At 49.1% G+C, this 21,344-nt stretch overlaps 2 protein-coding genes across 2 annotated transcripts in view; one reads left to right on the top strand and one right to left on the bottom strand.

The window, feature by feature from the left end:
- Positions 1–950: 950 nt before the first annotated feature.
- Positions 951–21,344, top strand: part of LOC149277339 (synapsin-2-like) — a 31,891-nt gene continuing 11,497 nt past the window's right edge. The window contains exons 1-5 of the mRNA XM_089503007.1: positions 951–1,195; positions 10,480–10,537; positions 10,806–10,897; positions 11,198–11,354; positions 11,745–11,834. Coding sequence (XP_089359133.1) covers positions 951–1,195; positions 10,480–10,537; positions 10,806–10,897; positions 11,198–11,354; positions 11,745–11,834 — 642 coding nt within the window. The remainder of the gene's footprint in view (positions 1,196–10,479; positions 10,538–10,805; positions 10,898–11,197; positions 11,355–11,744; positions 11,835–21,344) is intronic.
- Positions 14,821–20,996, bottom strand: LOC149277340 (metalloproteinase inhibitor 4-like). Its single transcript, XM_089503006.1, has 5 exons — positions 20,867–20,996; positions 17,073–17,173; positions 15,604–15,718; positions 15,289–15,410; positions 14,821–15,018 (listed from the first exon to the last, which is right to left on the bottom strand). Exons 1-5 carry the CDS (start codon positions 20,994–20,996, stop codon positions 14,821–14,823), a joined length of 666 nt encoding a protein of 221 aa, XP_089359132.1.

Below are 21,344 nucleotides of genomic sequence, written 5' to 3'. Positions count from 1 at the left end.
TATATACACAGAACACCCCCTATACATACAGAACACTCCCTATATATACAGAACACCCCCTATACACACAGAACACCCCCTATACATACAGAACACCCCCTATATATACAGAACACCCCCTATACACACAGAACACCCCTATATATACACAGTACACCCCCTATATATACATAACAATCCCTATATATACACAAAACACCCCCTATACATACAGAACACTCCCTATACATACAGAACACCCCCTATATATACATAACACCCCCTATACACACAGAACACCCCTATATATACACAGTACACCCCCTATATATACATAACAATCCCTATATATACATAACAATCCCTATATATACACAGAACACCCCCTATACATACAGAACACTCCCTATATATACAGAACACCCCCTATACACACAGAACACCCCCTATACATACAGAACACCCCTTATGCACCCATATACAGAGCGAGTACCCCTATACAGGTACAGCATCCCTTTCCATACGTCCCCCGGGTAGACTCTAGGGCCGAGGCGGGGAAAGGGCGGGTCCCTATTGCGGCAGCAGCTCCTCCTCCCCGGCCCCGCCCCCCGAGCAGCCGCAGGGTCCCTCAGTCTGTGACAGGGAGAGCAGGAACCGGGATCGAGCGGCGGGGCCCCGAGAACCTGCACCCAGGAGCCCTCTGACCCTCACAATCTGCCCACACCCCGTATCCCCCGCCCCAGCATCCACCTCATCCCCATCCTCAGTATCCGCCCCGTCCTCAGCATCCGCCTCATCCAGAGTATCTGCCCCGTCCTCATCCTCCGCATCATCGCCTGCTTCTTCCCCATCCCCGGTACCCCCCCCGATCCAGTATCTGCCGCCCCGAGCATCTGCCCCATCTTCTGCATCCATCTCATCCGCTGTAACCCCCGCACCCCCCGTGCTGCAGCGCCCGCATCTGCCCCAGGATGAATTACCTTCGGCGCCGCCTGTCGGACAGCAGTTTTATCTCCAATCTGCCCCCGGGGTACATGAGCGACCTACAGAGACCCGACCCGACCCCGCAGAGCTCCGGCCCCGGGGGCTTCTTCAGCTCCTTCAGTAACGCGGTGAAACAGACGGCAGCATCCGCGGGGCTAACGGCACCGACCGCACCGGCTGGGGAGAGCGGAGAGCGCCGCCTGCTGGTCATAGATTTGCCCCACAACGACTGGTAAGGGGAGGGCAACTGCAGGTCTACTGGGTGGGATCCATTACTGGTCGGGATGTACTGGGAATGCTGCAGGGGGTTCTGGGGATGTTGGGTGGGATATACTGGGTGCCGTGTGTCCCGTTAACCTGTACACCCTATATACAGAGCGCCGCGTGTCACGTTAACCTGTACACCCTATATACAGAGCGCCGCGTGTCACGTTAACCTGTACACCCTATATATAGAGCGCCGCGTGTCACGTTAACCTGTACACCCTATATACAGAGCGCCGCGTGTCACGTTAACCTGTACACCCTATATACAGAGCGCCGCGTGTCACGTTAACCTGTACACTCTATATACAGAGCGCCGCGTGTCACGTTAACCTGTACACTCTATATACAGAGCGCCGCGTGTCCCGTTAACCTGTACACCCTATATACAGAGCGCCGCGTGTCACGTTAACCTGTACACTCTATATACAGAGCCCGCGTGTCACGTTAACCTGTACACCCTATATACAGAGCCCGCGTGTCACGTTAACCTGTACACCCTATATACAGAGCGCCGCGTGTCACGTTAACCTGTACACTCTATATACAGAGCCCGCGTGTCACGTTAACCTGTACACCCTATATACAGAGCGCCGCGTGTCACGTTAACCTGTACACTCTATATACAGAGCCCGCGTGTCACGTTAACCTGTACACTCTATATACAGAGCGCCGCGTGTCACGTTAACCTGTACACTCTATATACAGAGCCCGCGTGTCACGTTAACCTGTACACCCTATATACAGAGCGCCGCGTGTCACGTTAACCTGTACACCCTATATACAGAGCGCTGCGGGTCAATTTCATTCGTGGACATTGGTGGCCTGTCCCTCATTAGATTCATGGATAATCCTCTGCCGGTATCACAATGATACAGGAACACATTCATCGTGCCTCCCAACTGTCCCGCGTTGCAGGGGATAGTCCTGATTTCGCCACGCTGTCCCGCGAGCCCCACCTGTGTCCCGCGCTTCGGTGTCCCGGTTGCCGGGTGATGTGAATACGCCGGCCACCTTTACCTGGAGGTTTTAATTATTGTTAATGGCCGGTACGGGGCCAAGCTGGTGATGGGGCATCGGCCACAGAATCTGCCACGCCTGGCGTTCCACCAATCGATGCTATTTAACCCCCCTGGGGGCCAAAGTTTTTGTGATTTACCAACCAATCGGGATCTAAATGTATCGGAATTCCCGGGAATCTAGAAATCAAAGGCCTAGAACCTCTAGAAAAGTTTCAGTGAACCTCAGTAAGTTCCTTGCAGATACAGCAGAGAATTCCTCATGTGAGGTTCTGGTACCGTGTCACGTGTACGAGTCGTGTGCCGCGCTTTATGGCAGCGTGGTGATCGGATGATCACCTTTGTTATTTGGGGTATATGGGGCCCGCTGGTTGCCCTCGGGGGTTATTCTCCCAGGCTGTTTCTTTGTTTCTGGTATTGTTTATTATTATCATTATTATTATATTTATTATTATTATTATATTATTATCATTATTATTATATTTATTATTATTATCATTATTATTATATTTATTATTATTATTATTATATTATTATCATTATTATTATTATCATTATTATTATATTTATTATTATTATTATTATTATTATTATTATATTTATTATTATTATCATTATTATTATATATATTATTATTACGCCTGCGGGGGTAAATATATCCGGGGTTCTGGAGCTTGTCGCCCCGAAGGCTCGCTCCTATCCTTGGTAATATTTGCCGATTACCCCTGCGTGTGAGAGGTGCGGGGGGTTCTGGTTTGGCGCGTGTCTCCGGCGCGTGGATCAGCGGGTTTCAGGGAGATGCCGTCAAATATTTATACGCAGCTTTCAAGATGTCTGTCTGCATCCAGGTTTCGGCTCCGTGGGGCATCTCCGCGCTGAATAATTAAACCCGTGGTATTAGGAGGAGGACGCCGCAGATTGTCCTCAATTATCCGAGTGTTTCCCCCGCTTATTAACGATTACCGAGTCCGGATACAGCGAGCGCGACGTGAAGGGTTAACAGGCTTCCTTTAGCTTTATGATCAGATACACTATATGGCCAAAAGTATTGGGACGCCTGACCATTCCAACAACAAGGACTTTGATGACATCACATTCTAAATACAGAGACATTAATATGAAGTCAGAACGGCTTCCGCTCTTCTGGGAAGGTTTGTTTGTCAGGTCAGGCGCTGATGTTGGAAGAGACGCCCGGCTCGCAATCTCCATTCCAGTTCATCTCGATGGGGTTGAGGTTGGGGCTCCGTGAAGCCGGCCAGGTTCTTCCATCCCAGACTCTTCCAGCCGTGTCTTTATGGAGCTCACTTTGTGCGCGGGCCCCGTCACGCTGGGATAGAAAAGAGTTTCCCCCCAAACTATCCCCTCAAAGCTGGAAGATGAGCATCGTCCAAAATGTCTTGGGATGCCCCCTTCTTACAACGAGGATCAGGAATAAGACGCAGGAGCCGCGGCCGCTAAATGTAATCCTCACAGGCGGAACGTTCCGGCGAGATACAAAGTATTCTTTATTCCCACATCAGATGGATGAATAGAACCCGAGGAACCCGGTTAGGAAGCGCATCATCCCTCCGTTTCTTCCAGAGGAAGTGGATTAAAGGAGCCGTTTCCGAGGGTCTCGGCTCCGAGCGCCGGGAGCGTCCTGCGATTTCTCGCCCCGCCGCCAACGTTTCTACAGAATAAGTGAAAAGGGATCAGGAAAAGGATCCTTTATCTAAAATAATCTTCGTGGAACTGCCCATCAGACACTTTCTATAAATGGGGTCATCGGGGCTGGAACTGCCTCGTCGCGGCACTCTGGGGTGGTCTTCTGGAGGAAGAGGGGGTCTGACCTCCATCACTGCATTAAAGCCTGCGCTCTTGTGGAGGTCCCATGGAGCTCCAGACCCCCATCCCATTATTTGATATGACTAGGCCAGGGATCATGCCCCCTGTAACGTGGCCCCCAAGCAGCTCCTCAGTTTAGCACCTTGGACAGGCTGCCCTCGATCCTACGTCTACATTAATAATATTTTACATACAGCCTCCGTTTCCTTCCCTTTTCCCCGTTTTTGTTGTAGTTATATATAAAAAACCCAATGTAAATAATTATCGATCTGAAATAAGAACGTGGATACGACGGATCGGAAGATGATAAATGATTTGCACCCATAGGGGGCGCTCCCAGCCGAAATACTTCTTATTCTGTACATTTTCTGCATTTTCCTCTTCCTGGGAATTATTTATTTCGTTAACGGTTTTGGAAATCACAGAAACGCTGGAAATGAGTCAGAGACGTGACAGCCGATCCGTTGGCGCAGCGGCTGTCGTTAATATGTAATAATTTAACCCTGTATGTGGTCAGGTGGGAACGGCGCGGTAATAAACTAATGAGGACTTACTGGCTTTTCAGGGCTTTTACAAGAAAATCTGCTTTTATTTGGAAAAATGTAGGTTGTCTCCTTCGTGTCGGCCCCGTATCGCTCACTGAATGCTGATTGAAACGCAGTTAAACGCCGCGCCGCGTCCTCACGTGGAGCGAACCTTAAGACGTTATTTTATTTATAATTCATTGGTTTAAAGTAAATCTTCCTAATATTTTCCCCTCCAGATCAGACTTTTGTTTCTGGCGGCAGATACGTTGTGACCCGACGCGTTTAGTCCCCCGTGACCCGACACGTTTAGTCCCCCGTGACCCGGCGCGTTTAGTCCCCCGAGACCCGGCGCGTTTAGTCCCCCGTGACCCGACGCATTTAATCCCCCGTGACCCGCCGCGTTTAGTCCCCCGTGACCCGGCGCGTTTAGTCCCCCGAGACCCGGCACGTTTAGTCCCCCGTGACCCGACGCGTTTAATCCCCCGTGACCCGGCGCGTTTAGTCCCCCGTGACCCGGCGCGTTTAGTCCCCCGTGACCCGGCGCGTTTAGTCCCCCGTGACCCGACGCGTTTAATCCCCCGTGACCCGCCGCGTTTAGTCCCCCGTGACCCGGCGCGTTTAGTCCCCCGAGACCCGGCGCGTTTAGTCCCCCGTGACCCGACGCGTTTAATCCCCCGTGACCCGGCGCGTTTAGTCCCCCGTGACCCGGCGCGTTTAGTCCCCCGTGACCCGGCGCGTTTAGTCCCCCGTGACCCGGCACGTTTAATCCCCTGTGACCCGGCGCGTTTCATCCCCTGTGACCCGGCGCGTTTAGTCCCCTGTGACCCAAAGTCTGAAGGCAAAGTGACAGAGAGGACTCGGCAGACTCCAGCTCAGATGGCAGCCACAAAGCCAAGGAAAGGCACTGGGCGGCCACCAACAATCGGGGCAACCAAAGACACACCAACCGGCCACGGACCAAGCCTGTCACCGAGGCACAGGGGCTTTATAGAGGGGCCTAGAAGGTGATATAAAGCGTGTGTATAGATCGATATACTGGAAGTACCGGCACACTGTAAATGCACCCCTGTTATACCCCCCGAGTAACTCTTGCAGGGGGCCGCAGTGATTGTCCTCGGGCTTCCTCCTCCTTTTATCTTTTCCCCCGGGGGCCGGTCCTTGGCCCCTGTAATTGTTTGCGCGTTCGGTGTTTACGAGCGCCGAGAAGCAGTAATTAGAACCATCTGAGATCTGTGTTTTCGTGGAACAGATGCTCCTGTTTTTGTCTTCGTTTTTACCTGATTGTTTCCCGTTTTCAGGGTCACCTTTTGCCATCTGGAAGTCTGTCTCTCGTGGCGCTGCTGATACCCACCGGTATCCGGCCCCCGGTAACAATCACCCCTTTTAACCCACCAACAAATGCATTAATCACCCGGCACAACGGACATTTATAATCTTTTATAAAGCACATCCACGGGGCCAAACAGGAGAGTGCATCTGACTGCTGGGGCATCATGCTGATCCAGTGTATGATGTGTGTGATGTCACTGGTGCCTCATACACAGGGTGTATGATGTCACTGGTGCCTCATGTACAGGGTGTATGATGTCACTGGTGCCTCATGCACAGACTGTGTGTGATGTCACTGATGTCCTATGCTTAGGGTGTGTGTGATGTCACTCATGTCTTAGGTGCAGGGTGTGTGATGTCACATGTCCTGTGCGCAGGGTGAATGCGATGTCCCTGATGCCTCATGCACAGACTGTGTGTGATGTCACTGATGTCCCCTGAACAGAATGTGCGACGTCACTGATGTCCTATGCACAGGGTGTGTGATGTCACTGATGCCTCATGCACAGACTGTGTGTGATGTCACTGAGGTTGGGGATAAGGCTGTAAGTGATGTCACTGAGGTTGGGCGAAAGGCCGTTATGTCCTTCACCTGTTGCTGGAGGAGGCCGATGTCTGAAGCATTGCGCTTTGCTGATTGGGAGACTGACGTGTCTCCCGAGAATGTGCTGCGTGGGCATTAATGCTTTGTGACACCTCGCGCAGAGCGATCCTGGACAGAGAAACAGGACAGCTTGTTCTGCAAAAAATAAACAGCAGCTGCTTCCAGATCCGCCTGTTTAAGGTGATTTTCCTTATTAAAATACTGAATGTAAGCAGTGTGTCATAGAGTGTAAGCTCCTAGGATCAGGGCCCTTTTCTCTTCCTTTACCAGTCTATCTTAATCTAATTGTCAGTTTTAATGTTATTGTAATTTCTTGCTCTCCCCTGGTGAAACTTCGCCACGGAATCTGTCAGCACTATACAAATATAAGATAACGCTGTAATGTGATAAACATACTGGGGGTTTGCTTACAAGATCTCTCAGCCACACACATTGCAATCAACCACACAAACCACATTCAGCCATACATCTCAGCCACACACACGCAATACATCACACACCTCAGCAACACACACGCCATACATCACACATCTCAGCAACACGTCGCATATCTCAGCCTCACACGCGTGTGTTCTCCTATTCAGAAACAGCATCGTTGTGTCGAACGGTCCATCGATTGCTAGGAGAGCAGATCCCGGACCGCCGTGATACACAGAAACGGGGTACTGGGGGATATAATTACACATTGGGCTTGGGGTACATACGTGTCCTACTTCTAATAACTTTGTGACCTCATTCATTGTTAACAAAAATGGCTACATTTTTCGGAAATACGTCTCTCAATCCATCAGTGGCCTCAGAAGTAGCCCTTTTCGTATGTGTCAGACTTACTGGCCCGAGACCACATGCGGTGACTTAACCGGATCAAAGCCACACCAGTGTCCGCGATCCCAAATAATAAGTGAATAAACGAAACGTGCAACACAAAAATAATATACAAAGATACCGCGAGCGTTCCCACACAACGTATCCGCAGTATTCGCTGACCTAAAGACGGAGCTCGAGAGTCGGCAGCTTCCCATAAACTCCCAGACCGGACGGGCTCTGTTTTGGGATTTACGCTCTGTGTGTAGAGAGGGACCATCGGTACAGATTCTGGTGTTTGGACTCGGGACCTGCTGCTCGTTTCCCGATCTGCCATCAGCACAGACAGTAATGCCGCTGTCATCCAGAACAAACCCGGAACCCGTCCGTGGGCTGGATCCCTGTCAGCAGAGGACAATTTCTTATCTTAAGAATGAAGTATATCCATGGATTGTCTGTAATTCCAGCTGGGTTTTTGCTGATGAGAAGGGGCATTTATTGTTCATGTACTAGGAGATACGTTTTGTCAGCACTGTGGACAGGTCCTGCGTTCCAGGCTCTTGTGGACGGTTCCGAATGTGCTGAATTCTTGTCGACGGTTCCCCATGTTCTGGGTTTTTGTGGACGGTTCCTCATGTTCTAGGTTCTTCTGGAGGGTTCCCCATGTTCTGGATTCTTGTGGACGGTTCCCCATGTTCTGGGTTTTTGTGGACGGTTCCCCATGTTCTGGATTCTCGTGGATGGCTCCTCATGTTCTGGATTCTTGTGGACGACTCCTCATGTTCTGGGTTCTTGTGGACAGTTCCCCATGTTCTGGATTCTTGTGGACGGCTCCTCATGTTCTGGGTTGTTGTGGACGGTTCCCCATGTTCTGGATTCTTGTGGACGGTTCCTCATGTTCTGGGTTCTTGTGGACGACTCCTCATGTTCTGGGTTGTTGTGGACGGTTCCCCATGTTCTGAGCTCTTGTGCACGGTTCCACATGTTTTGGGTTGTTGTGGACGGTTCCCCATGATCTGAGCTCTTGTGGACGGTTCCACATGTTTTGGGTTGTTGTGGACGGTTCCTCATGTTCTGGGTTCTTGTGGACGGTGCCACATGTTTTGGCCTGTTGTGGACGGTTCCCCATGTTCTGAGCTCTTGTGGACGGTTCCACATGTTTTGGGTTGTTGTGGACGGTTCCTCATGTTCTGGGTTCTTGTGGACGGTGCCACATGTTTTGGGTTGTTGTGGACGGTTCCCCATGTTCTGAGCTCTTGTGGACGGCTCCCTGTGGCGATGGCCGATTTCAGAGCCTGACACTAATGTATGGATTGCATTCCTGCCAATAGCCGTGAGATTTACATCGGAGTGAATTAAGAGCCTGGAAGAGATGAGATCACTGCGGAAATGGCTCCGCTTCATTATAACAACAGAACACAAATACTATTACTCTCAGCCGAAATCTCCGGTTCCCATGTCTAATATCTAGTTAATTAACATTCTCTTAGCTCTCTCTAAAATGAACAAATGTGCGACTCTTCTTTTATGACTGTATATTTCTCCTTCCCAGTGTTTATACCCCAAGCAGACAGTAGAGGGCAGCACACGCCAAGGTTTGGGGTAATGAATTAAAATGAATTATTCTTATACCCAAACCGGGCGATAATATATTTTATTCCGGGATAATGAATTATATATTATATTATTATAACCGGGCGATAATATATTTTATTCCAGCATAATGAATTATAATGATATTATTCTTATACCCAAACCGGGCGATAATATATTTTATTCCAGAATAATGAATTATAATGATATTATTCTTATACCCAAACCGGGCGATAATATATTTTATTCCAGAATAATGAATTATAATGATATTATTCTTATACCCAAACCGGGTGATAATATATTTTATTCCAGGATAATGAATTATAATTATATTATTCTTATACCCAAACCGGGCCATAATATATTTTATTCCAGGATAATGAATTAGAATGAATTATTCTTATACCCAAACCAGGCGATAATATATTTTATTCCAGCATAATGAATTATAATGATATTATTCTTATACCCAAACTCTGAGATAATATATTTAATTGCTCGCCTGCCGCTGCCGCTCACCTGCTTAATCTCACTAAATGGTTTCACCAGATAAACTGAGTAGATTTTATCGATTTTTTTCTGGTCACAGAAAGGTCACGATGTGATTGCTGGAGTGATAGATAAGTGATCTGGAGCTTATGATGTCATCAATCATTTAGACGCAGAGCTTTTCCCCAGCAGGTTACAGGGCAATAGCGTGCGGTTCAACCCATACAGGGTCATAAAACTAGGGGCTCCATGACATGCAGTTATACAGAGTGGGGGTCTTTGGAGACGGCAACGATGGGCCAGGAGAGGCTGCGGGTTCTGTGGGGTGTGGAGCTGGATATTATTTATCTTTATCATTTATTGATTTATATAGCGCCACCATGTTCCGTAGTGTCGTAGAGATCAGATCTGTGGATGAAGTGAAGTTTATTTGTCGTTGTGCCGCGGCGGGTACATCCCGAGTGTCGGGGGTTTCATTTATGGGACGTCGTACGATGATGTGATGTTTTCATTGATTAAATTAACATTCGGGGGGGGCAGCTGGTGCTTCACGTGTTTGTGAAACGCGTTCCTCGTCCCTTCATTTAGTTCTTGTTTTTCTCGATATAAATGCGTTTATTAAATTCTGCCGTTACCGATCCTTCTAACCCCGCAGCACTGTAATGCGGTATCAGCCGCCGTCCGCCTCCGCCCGATATGAGCCGCGCCGGCCGTTATTGCGTCTGATTGAATTTCCTGGTCATGCGCTGGAGGCGGCTAAGAAACCAACAATCTGATCATGTTGGTTCTCCGGTGAGTGCATCGCTCGGCGGGTGACGTGGCCGCCTCCAGCGCGGTAATGCTGTCTCTGATGGGGCTGATTTCATTAGCGCCTAATTACGGCGGCTGCCCTCCTGCGGCTCGTTATCTGGTTTCTGGCGATATATTGTGTTAGCGGTAATCTCATTTCACGTGGGGAATAAAAAGGGGATCTGGGGGAGTCATTCATGTAGATTGTGAGCTTTATGGACTCCCCGGTTTCTACTGGATTCGCTCACGGTTTATATTTTTTTAATTGTAGGACGAAATGTTTCCGAGGAAAGAGGGTCCACGGCAACTACGAGATAAGAGTGGAGCAGGTGAGACGTTGGGCTTTATAAACATTACTGCGCTACTGATGCTTACAGGCAAGCTAAGGGTAATAATCCCGGGGACCTGCGCAAGGTTTAGATGCTTCGCATGGTATTTTGGGGGGTCTGTTTTCTCCATTAGCCGCCCCAGGGGTTAGCAGTTTGTGCCACCACAGCCCACGTCATCCCAGGGGATTATATCCGGCTGAGGGTTACCACACGTGTTTCTACCCTCTGACATGTTCTTCATTTACAAAACGTCACTTTTTCTTTTAAGGCTGAATTTTCAGAAATCAGTCTCTCCGCGCATTCTGATGGCGCTTACACCGTAGACTTGCAGATGGTTCGGAATGGGAATAAAATTGTCAGGTAAGCAAAGTAAAAAATGTGTTATTGTTAATACAGCTGGGAGAGAGAAGGGTAGCCAGCGGTTGGGAGAGAGAAGGGTCCCTGGGAGAGAGAACGGTCGCTGGGAGAGAGAAGGGTCACCGGCAGCTGGGAGAGAGAAGGGTAGATAGCGGTTGGGAGAGAGAAGGGTCCCTGGGAGAGAGAACGGTCGCTGGGAGAGAGAAGGGTCACCGGCAGCTGGGAGAGAGAAAGGAAGCAAGTGATTTATGTAAACTGTGATTTTTTTATGCTTCCCTTCTTCTGTAATTGTTCTGCTTTTAGGTCGTTCCGACCAGATTTTGTCCTCATTCGACAACATTCCTTCAGCATGACAGAGAATGAAGATTTCCGGAACCTGATCATCGGCCTGCAGTACGCCGGAATCCCCAGCATAAACTCCTTGGAGTCCATTTATAACTTTAGCGACAAGCCATGGGTGGTAAGTGATTGTCCACGCGTCATAACCTTCCCCTCCCGGACACGTAGCAATAACTTCATGAACTCACTGAATAAATCGGATTCTAATCGTTCTGAGAGGTTTATTCATCATTAATGCGAAGGCCAGATCTCCCCTGCCCTCTTCCAAGGCCTCCATACCTCGTGTGATATGGAACCTCTCGGTGGATCTCCTCGGCAGCTTCTCTTACCTCAGTGCACAGACCCACGAGGCATCTGGGCTGGGCTGTGGGTGGAGCTAGAGACGTGGTACCATAGAGATCTATCGTGCCTGACGGTAGCCAGTCGAGTGCCTCTCTATGGTAAGACTTTTGTTAAATTATTGTGGAAAATGCAGTAATTTTCCTTTTGTTATTATTTTTATATTTTCCAGTTTGCCCAACTTATATCAGCCTATAAGATGCTGGGACCCGAAAGATTTCCATTAATTGAGCAGACGTTTTACCCAAACCACAAGGAGATGGTAAGGAGGCATTTCTCCGGTCGCCATGTTCTCCGCCTCAGGGGATCAGTATATATAACCCACGGCTCGGGGGATCGGTGTATTACCCACGGCTCGGGGGATCGGTATATAACCCACGGCTCGGGGGATCGGTATATAACCCACGGCTCGGGGGATCGGTATATAACCCACGGCTCGGGGGATCGGTATATAACCCACGGCTCGGGGGATCGGTATATAACCCACGGCTCGGGGGATCGGTATATAACCCACGGCTCGGGGGATCGGTATATAACCCACGGCTCGGGGGATCGGTGTATTACCCACGGCTCGGGGGATCGGTATATAACCCACGGCTCGGGGGATCGGTGTATTACCCACGGCTCGGGGGATCGGTATATAACCCACGGCTCGGGGGGTCGGTATATAACCCACTGCTCGGGGGATCTGTATATAACCCACGGCTCGGGGGGTCGGTATATAACCCACGGCTCGGGGGATCGGTATATAACCCACGGCTCGGGGGGTCGGTATATAACCCACGGCTCGGGGGATCGGTATATAACCCACGGCTCGGGGTATCGGTATATAACCCACGGCTCGGGGGATCGGTATATAACCCACGGCTCGGGGGATCGGTATATAACCCACGGCTCGGGGGATCGGTATATAACCCACGGCTCGGGGGATCGGTATATAACCCACGGCTCGGGGGATCGGTATATTACCCACGGCTCGGGGGATCGGTATATAACCCACGGCTCGGGGGATCGGTATATAACCCACGGCTCGGGGGGTCGGTATATTACCCAAGGCTCGGGGGATCGGTGTATTACCCACGGCTCGGGGTATCGGTATATAACCCACGGCTCGGGGGATCGGTATATAACCCACGGCTCGGGGGATCGGTATATAACCCACGGCTCGGGGGATCGGTATATAACCCACGGCTCGGGGGATCGGTATATTACCCACGGCTCGGGGGATCGGTATATTACCCACGGCTCGGGGGATCGGTATATAACCCACGGCTCGGGGGATCGGTATATTACCCACGGCTCGGGGGATCGGTATATAACCCACGGCTCGGGGGATCGGTATATAACCCACGGCTCGGGGGATCGGTATATTACCCACGGATCGGGGGATCGGTATATAACCCACGGCTCGGGGGATCGGTATATAACCCACGGCTCGGGGGATCGGTATATTACCCACGGCTCGGGGGATCGGTATATAACCCACGGCTCGGGGGATCGGTATATAACCCACGGCTCGGGGGATCGGTATATTACCCACGGATCGGGGGATCGGTATATAACCCACGGCTCGGGGGATCGGTATATAACCCACGGCTCGGGGGATCGGTGTATTACCCACCGCTCGGGGGATCGGTATATAACCCACGGCTCGGGGGATCGGTGTATTACCCACGGCTCGGGGGATCGGTATATAACCCACGGCTCGGGGGATCGGTATATAACCCACGGCTCGGGGGATCGGTATATAACCCACGGCTCTGGGGATCGGTATATAACCCACGGCTCGGAGGATCGGTGTATTACCCACAGCTCGGGGGATCGGTATATTACCCACAGCTCGGGGGATCGGTATATAACCCACGGCTCGGGAGATCGGTATATTACCCACAGCTCGGGGGATCGGTGTATAACCCACGGCTCGGGGGATCGGTATATAACCCACGGCTCGGAGGATCGGTGTATTACCCACAGCTCGGGGGATCGGTATATTACCCACGGCTCGGGGGATCGGTGTATAACCCACGGCTCGGGGGGTCGGTATATAACCCACTGCTCGGGGGATCGGTATATAACCCACGGCTCGGGGGGTCGGTATATAACCCACGGCTCGGGGGATCGGTATATAACCCACGGCTCGGGGGGTCGGTATATAACCCACGGCTCGGGGGATCGGTATATAACCCACGGCTCGGGGTATCGGTATATAACCCACGGCTCGGGGGATCGGTATATAACCCACGGCTCGGGGGATCGGTGTATAACCCACGGCCTGGATATTTGCTGAGGACCCACACAGCAGTGAACAGTTTTTGTCCTAAATAACTTAAGGATAGCGTTTATTTGACTTATTATTCATCTGTTTTAGTAACAAAATGATTTACAGAAAGCACTTGTCGTTTGAGTCATTATAGAAAGGAGAAATCAGAATGAGCTGTTGGGGGTACGCCACGTTTCTCAAGCAGCAGTCGTGACTCCCTGGGCCGGGGGGATCATTCCGGGGCACAGGGGACCGTTATAGCACCGCGTCCCCAGAATAATACGTCGGGGTTCTAATGAGTCGGGGTTTATTGCTCGATGGGCAGGATCTCTGCTGGAATAATAAATACAGATCTCGGGTAGGAGGTTTGGGGGACCCTTTCCTTTGTGACGTTGACAGAGTTTGGGGGGCGAGTGGCCCGTGTACAGAATGTCTGTGAATTAAACATTTGCTGGCAGCGAACGCACTTTTGTGACATGATGTCGGCCAATTGGAAAAGTGGATCTGAGGAAAGCCGCCTCCCCCGCCGCGCCGTATAGTTTCATTGTTAAAAACACCGCAGAACCTTTCACCAAAATCTGAAATAACGGGAGGTTCTAGCGGAACGTTTCCCAAACCGTGCGGCGCGGGGTTCACTAATCAGACGGTTACATCGGTGTCATGATTCTGATACACGCTGACCACAACCGCAGACCCTTTCCCGGCTTCTTCTAGGAAGCGTGACACAATGTACGAGGAACAACAAGGGTATTAGTAAAATTATTGGAAGACAAAGAAACAAGGGCTTCTACTTTTGTAAAATGGCCCACAGAGGCCACCAGGAGAACGTCAGCGACACGCCGGCTCCTGTGTCGTGGAAATCACCCATAGGCTCTACCCAGCCACCGATTCCTTCAAATCAAGAACGTGCGTGCAGAATTCATCTAACAGATTCATATAAATGTGGCCTGTAAGCTGGCGGTGATTGGTGGAACGCGGCGCGTGGCGCTTAGGGTTCACTGCTGAGAAAGTAGTCCTTGATGGTGTAGGGGGCGATGCGGTACCAGCTGCAGGAGCCGTTACTCCTCTTGATGCAAGCGTAATTGTTGGCCTGTGGGCCCTGCAGCTGCCTCTCCATCAGCCAGTCCGTCCAGAGACACTGGTTGGGCGCCTCGAGTGCGCACTCCGACGTGTAACACGTGACAATCTGTGTGCAAAGAGTTAAGGAGCTCGTTAGCGCATTGAAAGTACATTAAACAGCTCCGGATTTGAGACGGTCTCGTGGCCTTGTGGCTGTCTCATTTTATTGTCTCTCTCTTTTGGGAAGGAGACACGAGGGGACCTCGTATTATTGGAATTGTTGGGAAGGAGACACGGGGGGGACCTCGTATTATTGGTATTGTTGGGAAAGAGACATGGAGGGGCCACGTGTTATTGGTATTGTGGGGAAGGAGACACGGGACGGTCAGTTACTTACTTTGCAGTCACAGCCCATCTGGAACTTCTGATTCAAGATCTTCATCAGAGAGAAGGACACGTCCTCCCACGGCTTAATCAGATTGCAAAGCATGATGTAAAGTTTACCTTCAGAAATATGACCTTAGAAATAGAAGAAAGTTCAGCGTCACAGAGTAGAATCCGACGCGCATCGAACCCCTCGCCACGCAGCCTAAACCCACCCGCCACGAATCACACGCGAGGCATACAGTGCGGCCGACCCGGCCCATGCGCCACGGGGAAACCTTGCGAAACTCGTTACTCCGCACGCACTTTCTAATATTCAGGTTCCTACCTGTGAGGAGGTACTGGCGCTTGTTGGTGGTATCTAACGAGACCCCACAGAGAGAGGACTCGGCCGGCGTGTACGCGTACTGGATATCTCTTATTTGCCCAAATCCTTTGAACATCTGTAACATTAGAAGTGAGAGTGAGAAAGCGAGGGAATGTCCACCGTCTGCCACTAATCTCCATGCTCTGCTGCGTGATAATGTGTGCTTATTACACCCCGAGCGGGTGATATGGCAAAGTGTCACCGGTAACTGCCACACCATGGGGTTTTTCACCCAAGCCATGTCAATCTTTAATCTGACGGACCTGAAGTAACAGATTGTTTGTCTCTTAGGCCACGGGGCAGATTCTGTGTATTTAAGGCGTGGATTTCATGCAGCACCACGGATTATGCTGCCACTATATCAATAAGTAAATGTATTAGAAAAAAGGGGAGGCTGGCTTTAAAATACGGAAGAAAAAATGTTTGTCTGGTGGGCAGATCTAAGGAGGGGGCAACGGGGCAATTACACCCCTCGAGAAAGCCGACAGCAAGCTTCACAAGTCTCGACTCTATGCCCCTAGTTTCAAGGAGGCAGGGTTGAGTGGGGTCACATAACTTGTGAGAGCGGCAATAAAGAGGGGTAAGTGAGTTGTGTGTCTGGGTATGTTAGTCTGTGTGTTTGGGCTGGTAGTGTCTGGGTGTGTGAGTGTGTGTTGGTTGTGAAGGTCTAGTTGTGCTAGTGTGAGTATCTGGATGTGTGTGAGTGTCAGAGTCTGTTAGTGTCTGGATGTGTGAGTATCTGAGTGCTTGGTGTGTGTGTGATAGTGTGACAGGGCCGGGCTAGCTGGCTCATATGTCCGTGTGACGTTTAGCCGGGTCACGCAGCGTCTGTGTCCGGTTCCGTATCCCGTGACCCGGTAATATTTTATATTGTGTGTTTATTGTGTAACCGGACTGAATGTGGCTGCAGCTCCGGCCTTCAAAGAGACGATCAGGTAACCCGGCTGGGGCTCTTAATCAGCCAGCACAGCCCCGTCTGCCCCGCCGGCCCCCGCACTACAGGGGGGATAACACAGGTGGGGGAACCCATTGTATCCCTTAACCCCCTCACCTGATACATCCCCTGTATACCAATGGGATTTGTGATGGGATGGGGGTGATGGGATTGGGGGTTGGGTTCGGTGCTCATTGAATTGAGGTTATATATAAAGTTCTGTGTGTTTGTAAATAAAGTTCTTGTTTTACTGTGAATGGCGGTCTGACTGATCCGTGGAGAGCAGGAGCTCCGTATGAGGGACTGACCGGTGATTCCTCAGCCCTCCGACAGGGGTCCCAGCCTTGGGTACGGTGACCCTGTAACAGTGAGTGTCTGGGTGGGTGTGTGTGTTAGTGTGAGTGCCCAGGTGTTAGTGTGAGTGTCTGGGTGTGTGTGTTAGTGTGAGTGCCTGGGTGGGTGTGAGTTCCCCCTGAGGCCAGGATCTGGTTTGTACCTTAATCATCTTGATCTCGTACTGGATATATTTGTTGAAGGGGGCGGGCCCTTTCTCCCGCATGGAAATCACTTTCTTGCTAATAATTTTTGCAGAAATCACTGAAAAAAGAGAAAGAAAAGCATCTGAAGGAACAGAAGCGCCAACAGAGACGGGAGCGCTGCGCACGCACCACTCACCCAGACCACCGGCTCCGACAGCCGTGCCGTCGTATGGGGCATGATACACTGAATATACCCCACGAGGACAGGGCACGGTCTGCTGTCTAATCTGGGTGATAAAACGTGGATTTGCGCCTCTTTTCCATACGTTTAGCCGTTTGGGATACATTTACTGCCCGCTCCGTTTCATAGGGGGCCGTGTCTGAACTTTCATACCGCACCGGCGTCCGATATTGACAGCTTTCACAGCTCCGGCCTCTCAGATGGGAAATAAGTCAATGTCTATTTTAAGATAATTTAGATGTTTTTGGGGAGGAATAAGGGTGAATGAACCCTCAATGTTCCCGGAATAGATCCTGGGCTGAGGTTTTGGCTCCTTTGATGCCGGCCCCTCATGGTTTAAGAATCATTAAGAAGGTGTTTGGTGATGTGAGGCTCGTCACATGGTAGCGTTACATACGTGTGCTTAACGTTGTGCGCCCATCCTGAGCTTCTCAGGGGAACGGAGGGAGAGGCTTCTGACTTGTGACGTGGTCCTGATAGACAGACAGAGGGATAGATAGACGGAGAGAGGGACGGACGGACAGGCAGGAATTAATCTCCTGGGTTGTTACACCGTTTAGTTGTGTGCTGTTTAATGTCCCCCTCTTTGTTACACGTCACACGCGTGTCCTTCAGGGACAGTAAACAGGGGAGATGCCCGTCCCGTTTGGCTAATTAACTCCGTGGGCGTTTAGGGTGTAATTACTCGTTAAACACAGATGGGCAGAGAATTTCAGGAGATCCCGTGGCTGCGTGTCTGTTAAGGAACGTGTTAAGGGTGTAGAGTATTCTGTATGTTGAGGATGGTCACGTGACCCCACGCTATACATTATAGAGACGTATTGCCTGGTGTTATGTCTCTTCTGTATCTGAGCCGCTCACGTGTCCTGCTGGCGATGTTTTCTCGGAGTCCAGTGACCTTTTCCGTCTCATGATACAAAAATATCAACACGTTTTTATACCGTTTCATGTTACATAACATTTATTTATAAAGCGCCCGCAGATTCCGCAGCGCTGATGTTCTTTTAACCTTTTCTTAGAAGGCAAGCGATTTTGCGCTGATTCTCTTCTGATCTCTTTCTGGTCTCTCCTGATCTCTTTCTGGTGAGGTCAGACTTGCAGGTCCGCAGTCACCAGACTATCATCGTTTAGCTTTATTTTTTAAAGCAATAAGGTATATGGAATTTCTGTGTCCTGCTCCGTCCTTCTGCCTGCGCCTCCCCACCGCAGACCCCTCGTCTGCTCAGGGTTTGGGGGGTTTACTGACTGGTCTCTGTGTTTTGTTGCTCTGTTTGTTGTGAGAGAATGAGCCAGAAAAGACAAAACCCCCTGACACAAAAAGACAAAGTGTCTCATCACTAATCACAGAGACAAAAGTCACCCTGAAGGCTGCTTGGCGCAGACTTCATTCAGTTCCTCCATGAATTTGGAGGCTTTTTAGACCCCTTTTACACGTTTAGTTGATCTCCTCGTGATTGGAGCGAGTTGACCTTTAAATAAAGGGTTAAACACAATGCGCTTTGTGTTTACGTGTCCCCGGCGCTCGGTGGAGACCTGAGGGGTAATCACGTTTATGCATTTTCATTTCTCATGGCACTTGGCACCCGTGGTTTGCTGTACCTCGCCTCAGCCGCACGCAAGGGTGACATTCTGGACTCAGCGTGCGTGACCCGACCGACCCCGTGCTCATCGGCCAAGCAACATCTGAGAAAACATTCCAACTGCTCGAGTATTCAAATGATTCTTTACAGCAGCGACCGGAACCAGCTGATCGATCGGCTAGAATCCGGGGGAACCCCGTCATCGAGAGGACAGACTCACGGGGTTCTAGACTCCATACCGAGCAGATACCTCCGCGTTATCCGGACATGGCTATTGGTTGTCAACAGAGCGGCCGAAAACTATTAGTTTATTCTGCAGAAAAACAAACTTTTCAAAGAAGCCAAAGCCAATGAAAGCGCCTCATAGGGTCGGCCCCTGAACGGTTCCCCGAGAGCTCAGAGACGGAAATTGGAATGTTCCGCGCTCACAATTTTTACAAAACTCGACTTGTTAGGAGGCCAGACCACAAAGCGATTGTGTCAGGGCGATTAAAGCGGTGAATCAGTATGCGCGAGGAGCTCTCCGCTCCATTCACATGCTAATCCGGAGAGTCATGTTCTACATTTACTGAGCACACCGGGTGAGAGCTAAGTACCCCGGCAATGGACGCCAAATTATACGCTTTTTACATTTTTCTGGTTGCGTGTCCAGCAGCGCGAGGCTCCGAGACGCACGGAACACGTTCTGTTTGCTGGTCGAGTGGCTCTGAAAACAGGCTTTATAGCAAACTATACTTCATACAGGCTTTACATTTTATTATATCATATTACATTATATCATATTATATTATACTTCATTCGGCTTTACATTACATTATATCATATTATATTATACTTTATGCAAGCTTTACATTATATCATATATTATACTTCAAACAGGCTTTATACATATTATATCATATTATATTACATTATAGTACATTATATTATATTTCATACGGGCTTTACATTATATTACATTATATCATATCATATACTTCATACTTGTTTTACATTATATTACATTATATATTGTATTATACTTCATACAGGCTTTACATTATATCATATATTATACTTCATACAGGCTTTATGTCATATTACATTATATCAAATTGTATTAGACTTTATACAGGCTTTACATTATATTATATTACATTATATTACATTATATCATATTATACTTCATACTTGCTTTACATTATATTACATTATATCGTATTATATTATACTTTATACAGGCTTTACTTTATATTACATTATATCATATATTATACTTCATACAGGCTTTACATTATATTACATTATATCATATTATACTTCATACGGGCTTATATATTATATTACATATATTACATGATATACCTTCCTTCGTACAGACTTTACATTATATTATATTATACTTGACAAGCTTTACATTACATTATACTTTATATGGGGTTTACATTACATTACATATTATACTTCATATGGGCTCTATATCATATTATATTATACTTTATACGGGGTTTACATTACTTTATACTATACCTGATATGTGCTTTATGTTACGTTATTATACAGGGTTTACATTATAATATACTTTATACAGGGTTAACATTATATTATATAATTTATATGGGGTTTACTTTATATTATATACTTTATACAGGGCTTATGTTATTTTATATACTTTATACGGGGTTTACGTTATGTTATACTTACGACTTGCTTGCGTTTTTGTACAGACCCCCCGTGGGGTTGTATTTAAGCCTACAAAGCAGATTATATTAAAAGCAGATGAGATGCAGGATGTGGTGCAGTCACCATAGCAACCATTAGACAGTTCCTGCTGACTCATCCGCAGCATCTTTAAAATTTGGAAATCTCTTTAACATCTTTAATACCAGATGAGCTGTCGGCTTCCACCCCTGCGCTCACCTCCGACAACCATCACCGCCGGCCATCACTGCGCACGTCTTCGGCCCCCCACCCCGTCCTTCCCAAACAATAAGTGAAGTTCGCGACTCACCGATCTGAGCGTCGCAGATCTGCTGCTGAGGGTGAGTGAAAAGGCAGCTGCAAGCCTCAGCCGGGGCCGTCACGTAAAGGGTTAAAACCAAAAGAAGTGCAAAGCACAGAATGCGGGGAGCCGGAGTCATCCTGGAGTCGGAACCTGCGGCTTTCCTCTGTAACGTCTGGAACCCGGAGCTTGGACTGCACCTTATGCCATCGGACTCCTAATTCCAGCGGCATAAAAACCCTCTTATTTATTACCCCGGACCCCGGGGGCCCCACCCTCTGAGAAGCCGCACCAATCGCTGGCTGCGATCCAACAGGATCTCGCAGCTCCGTGCGTGAGATTTATTGGTGTGTTTCGGGACAGGCTGGAGACCCACGGAGCTGCCTTTACGGCACAAACACCGCTTTCTGACGATAAAGTTTTACATGATTTTCAGTGATTTTTAATATTTTTAGGATACTTATTTCTGCTTTTATTCCACTTTCTT

The sequence above is a fragment of the Sceloporus occidentalis genome, unplaced genomic scaffold (genome assembly GCF_023333645.1).
Source record: "Sceloporus occidentalis isolate IW3139 unplaced genomic scaffold, rSceOcc1.0.p SCAF_216, whole genome shotgun sequence".
Taxonomy (NCBI): domain Eukaryota; kingdom Metazoa; phylum Chordata; class Lepidosauria; order Squamata; family Phrynosomatidae; genus Sceloporus; species Sceloporus occidentalis.
This window is presented reverse-complemented; position numbering and strand designations above follow the sequence as displayed.

Bases quoted from the DNA above. Each gene is read 5' to 3' on its own strand.
- LOC149277340 (XM_089503006.1), bottom strand. From the start codon at position 20,996: ATGACTCCGGCTCCCCGCATTCTGTGCTTTGCACTTCTTTTGGTTTTA. The intron at 17,174-20,866 runs GTGAGTCGCGAA...CTCTTTTTTCAG, and splicing joins GATCTGCGACGCTCAGATCG to TGATTTCTGCAAAAATTATT. The intron at 15,019-15,288 runs GTAAGTAACTGA...CTTTGCACACAG, and splicing joins AGATGGGCTGTGACTGCAAA to ATTGTCACGTGTTACACGTC.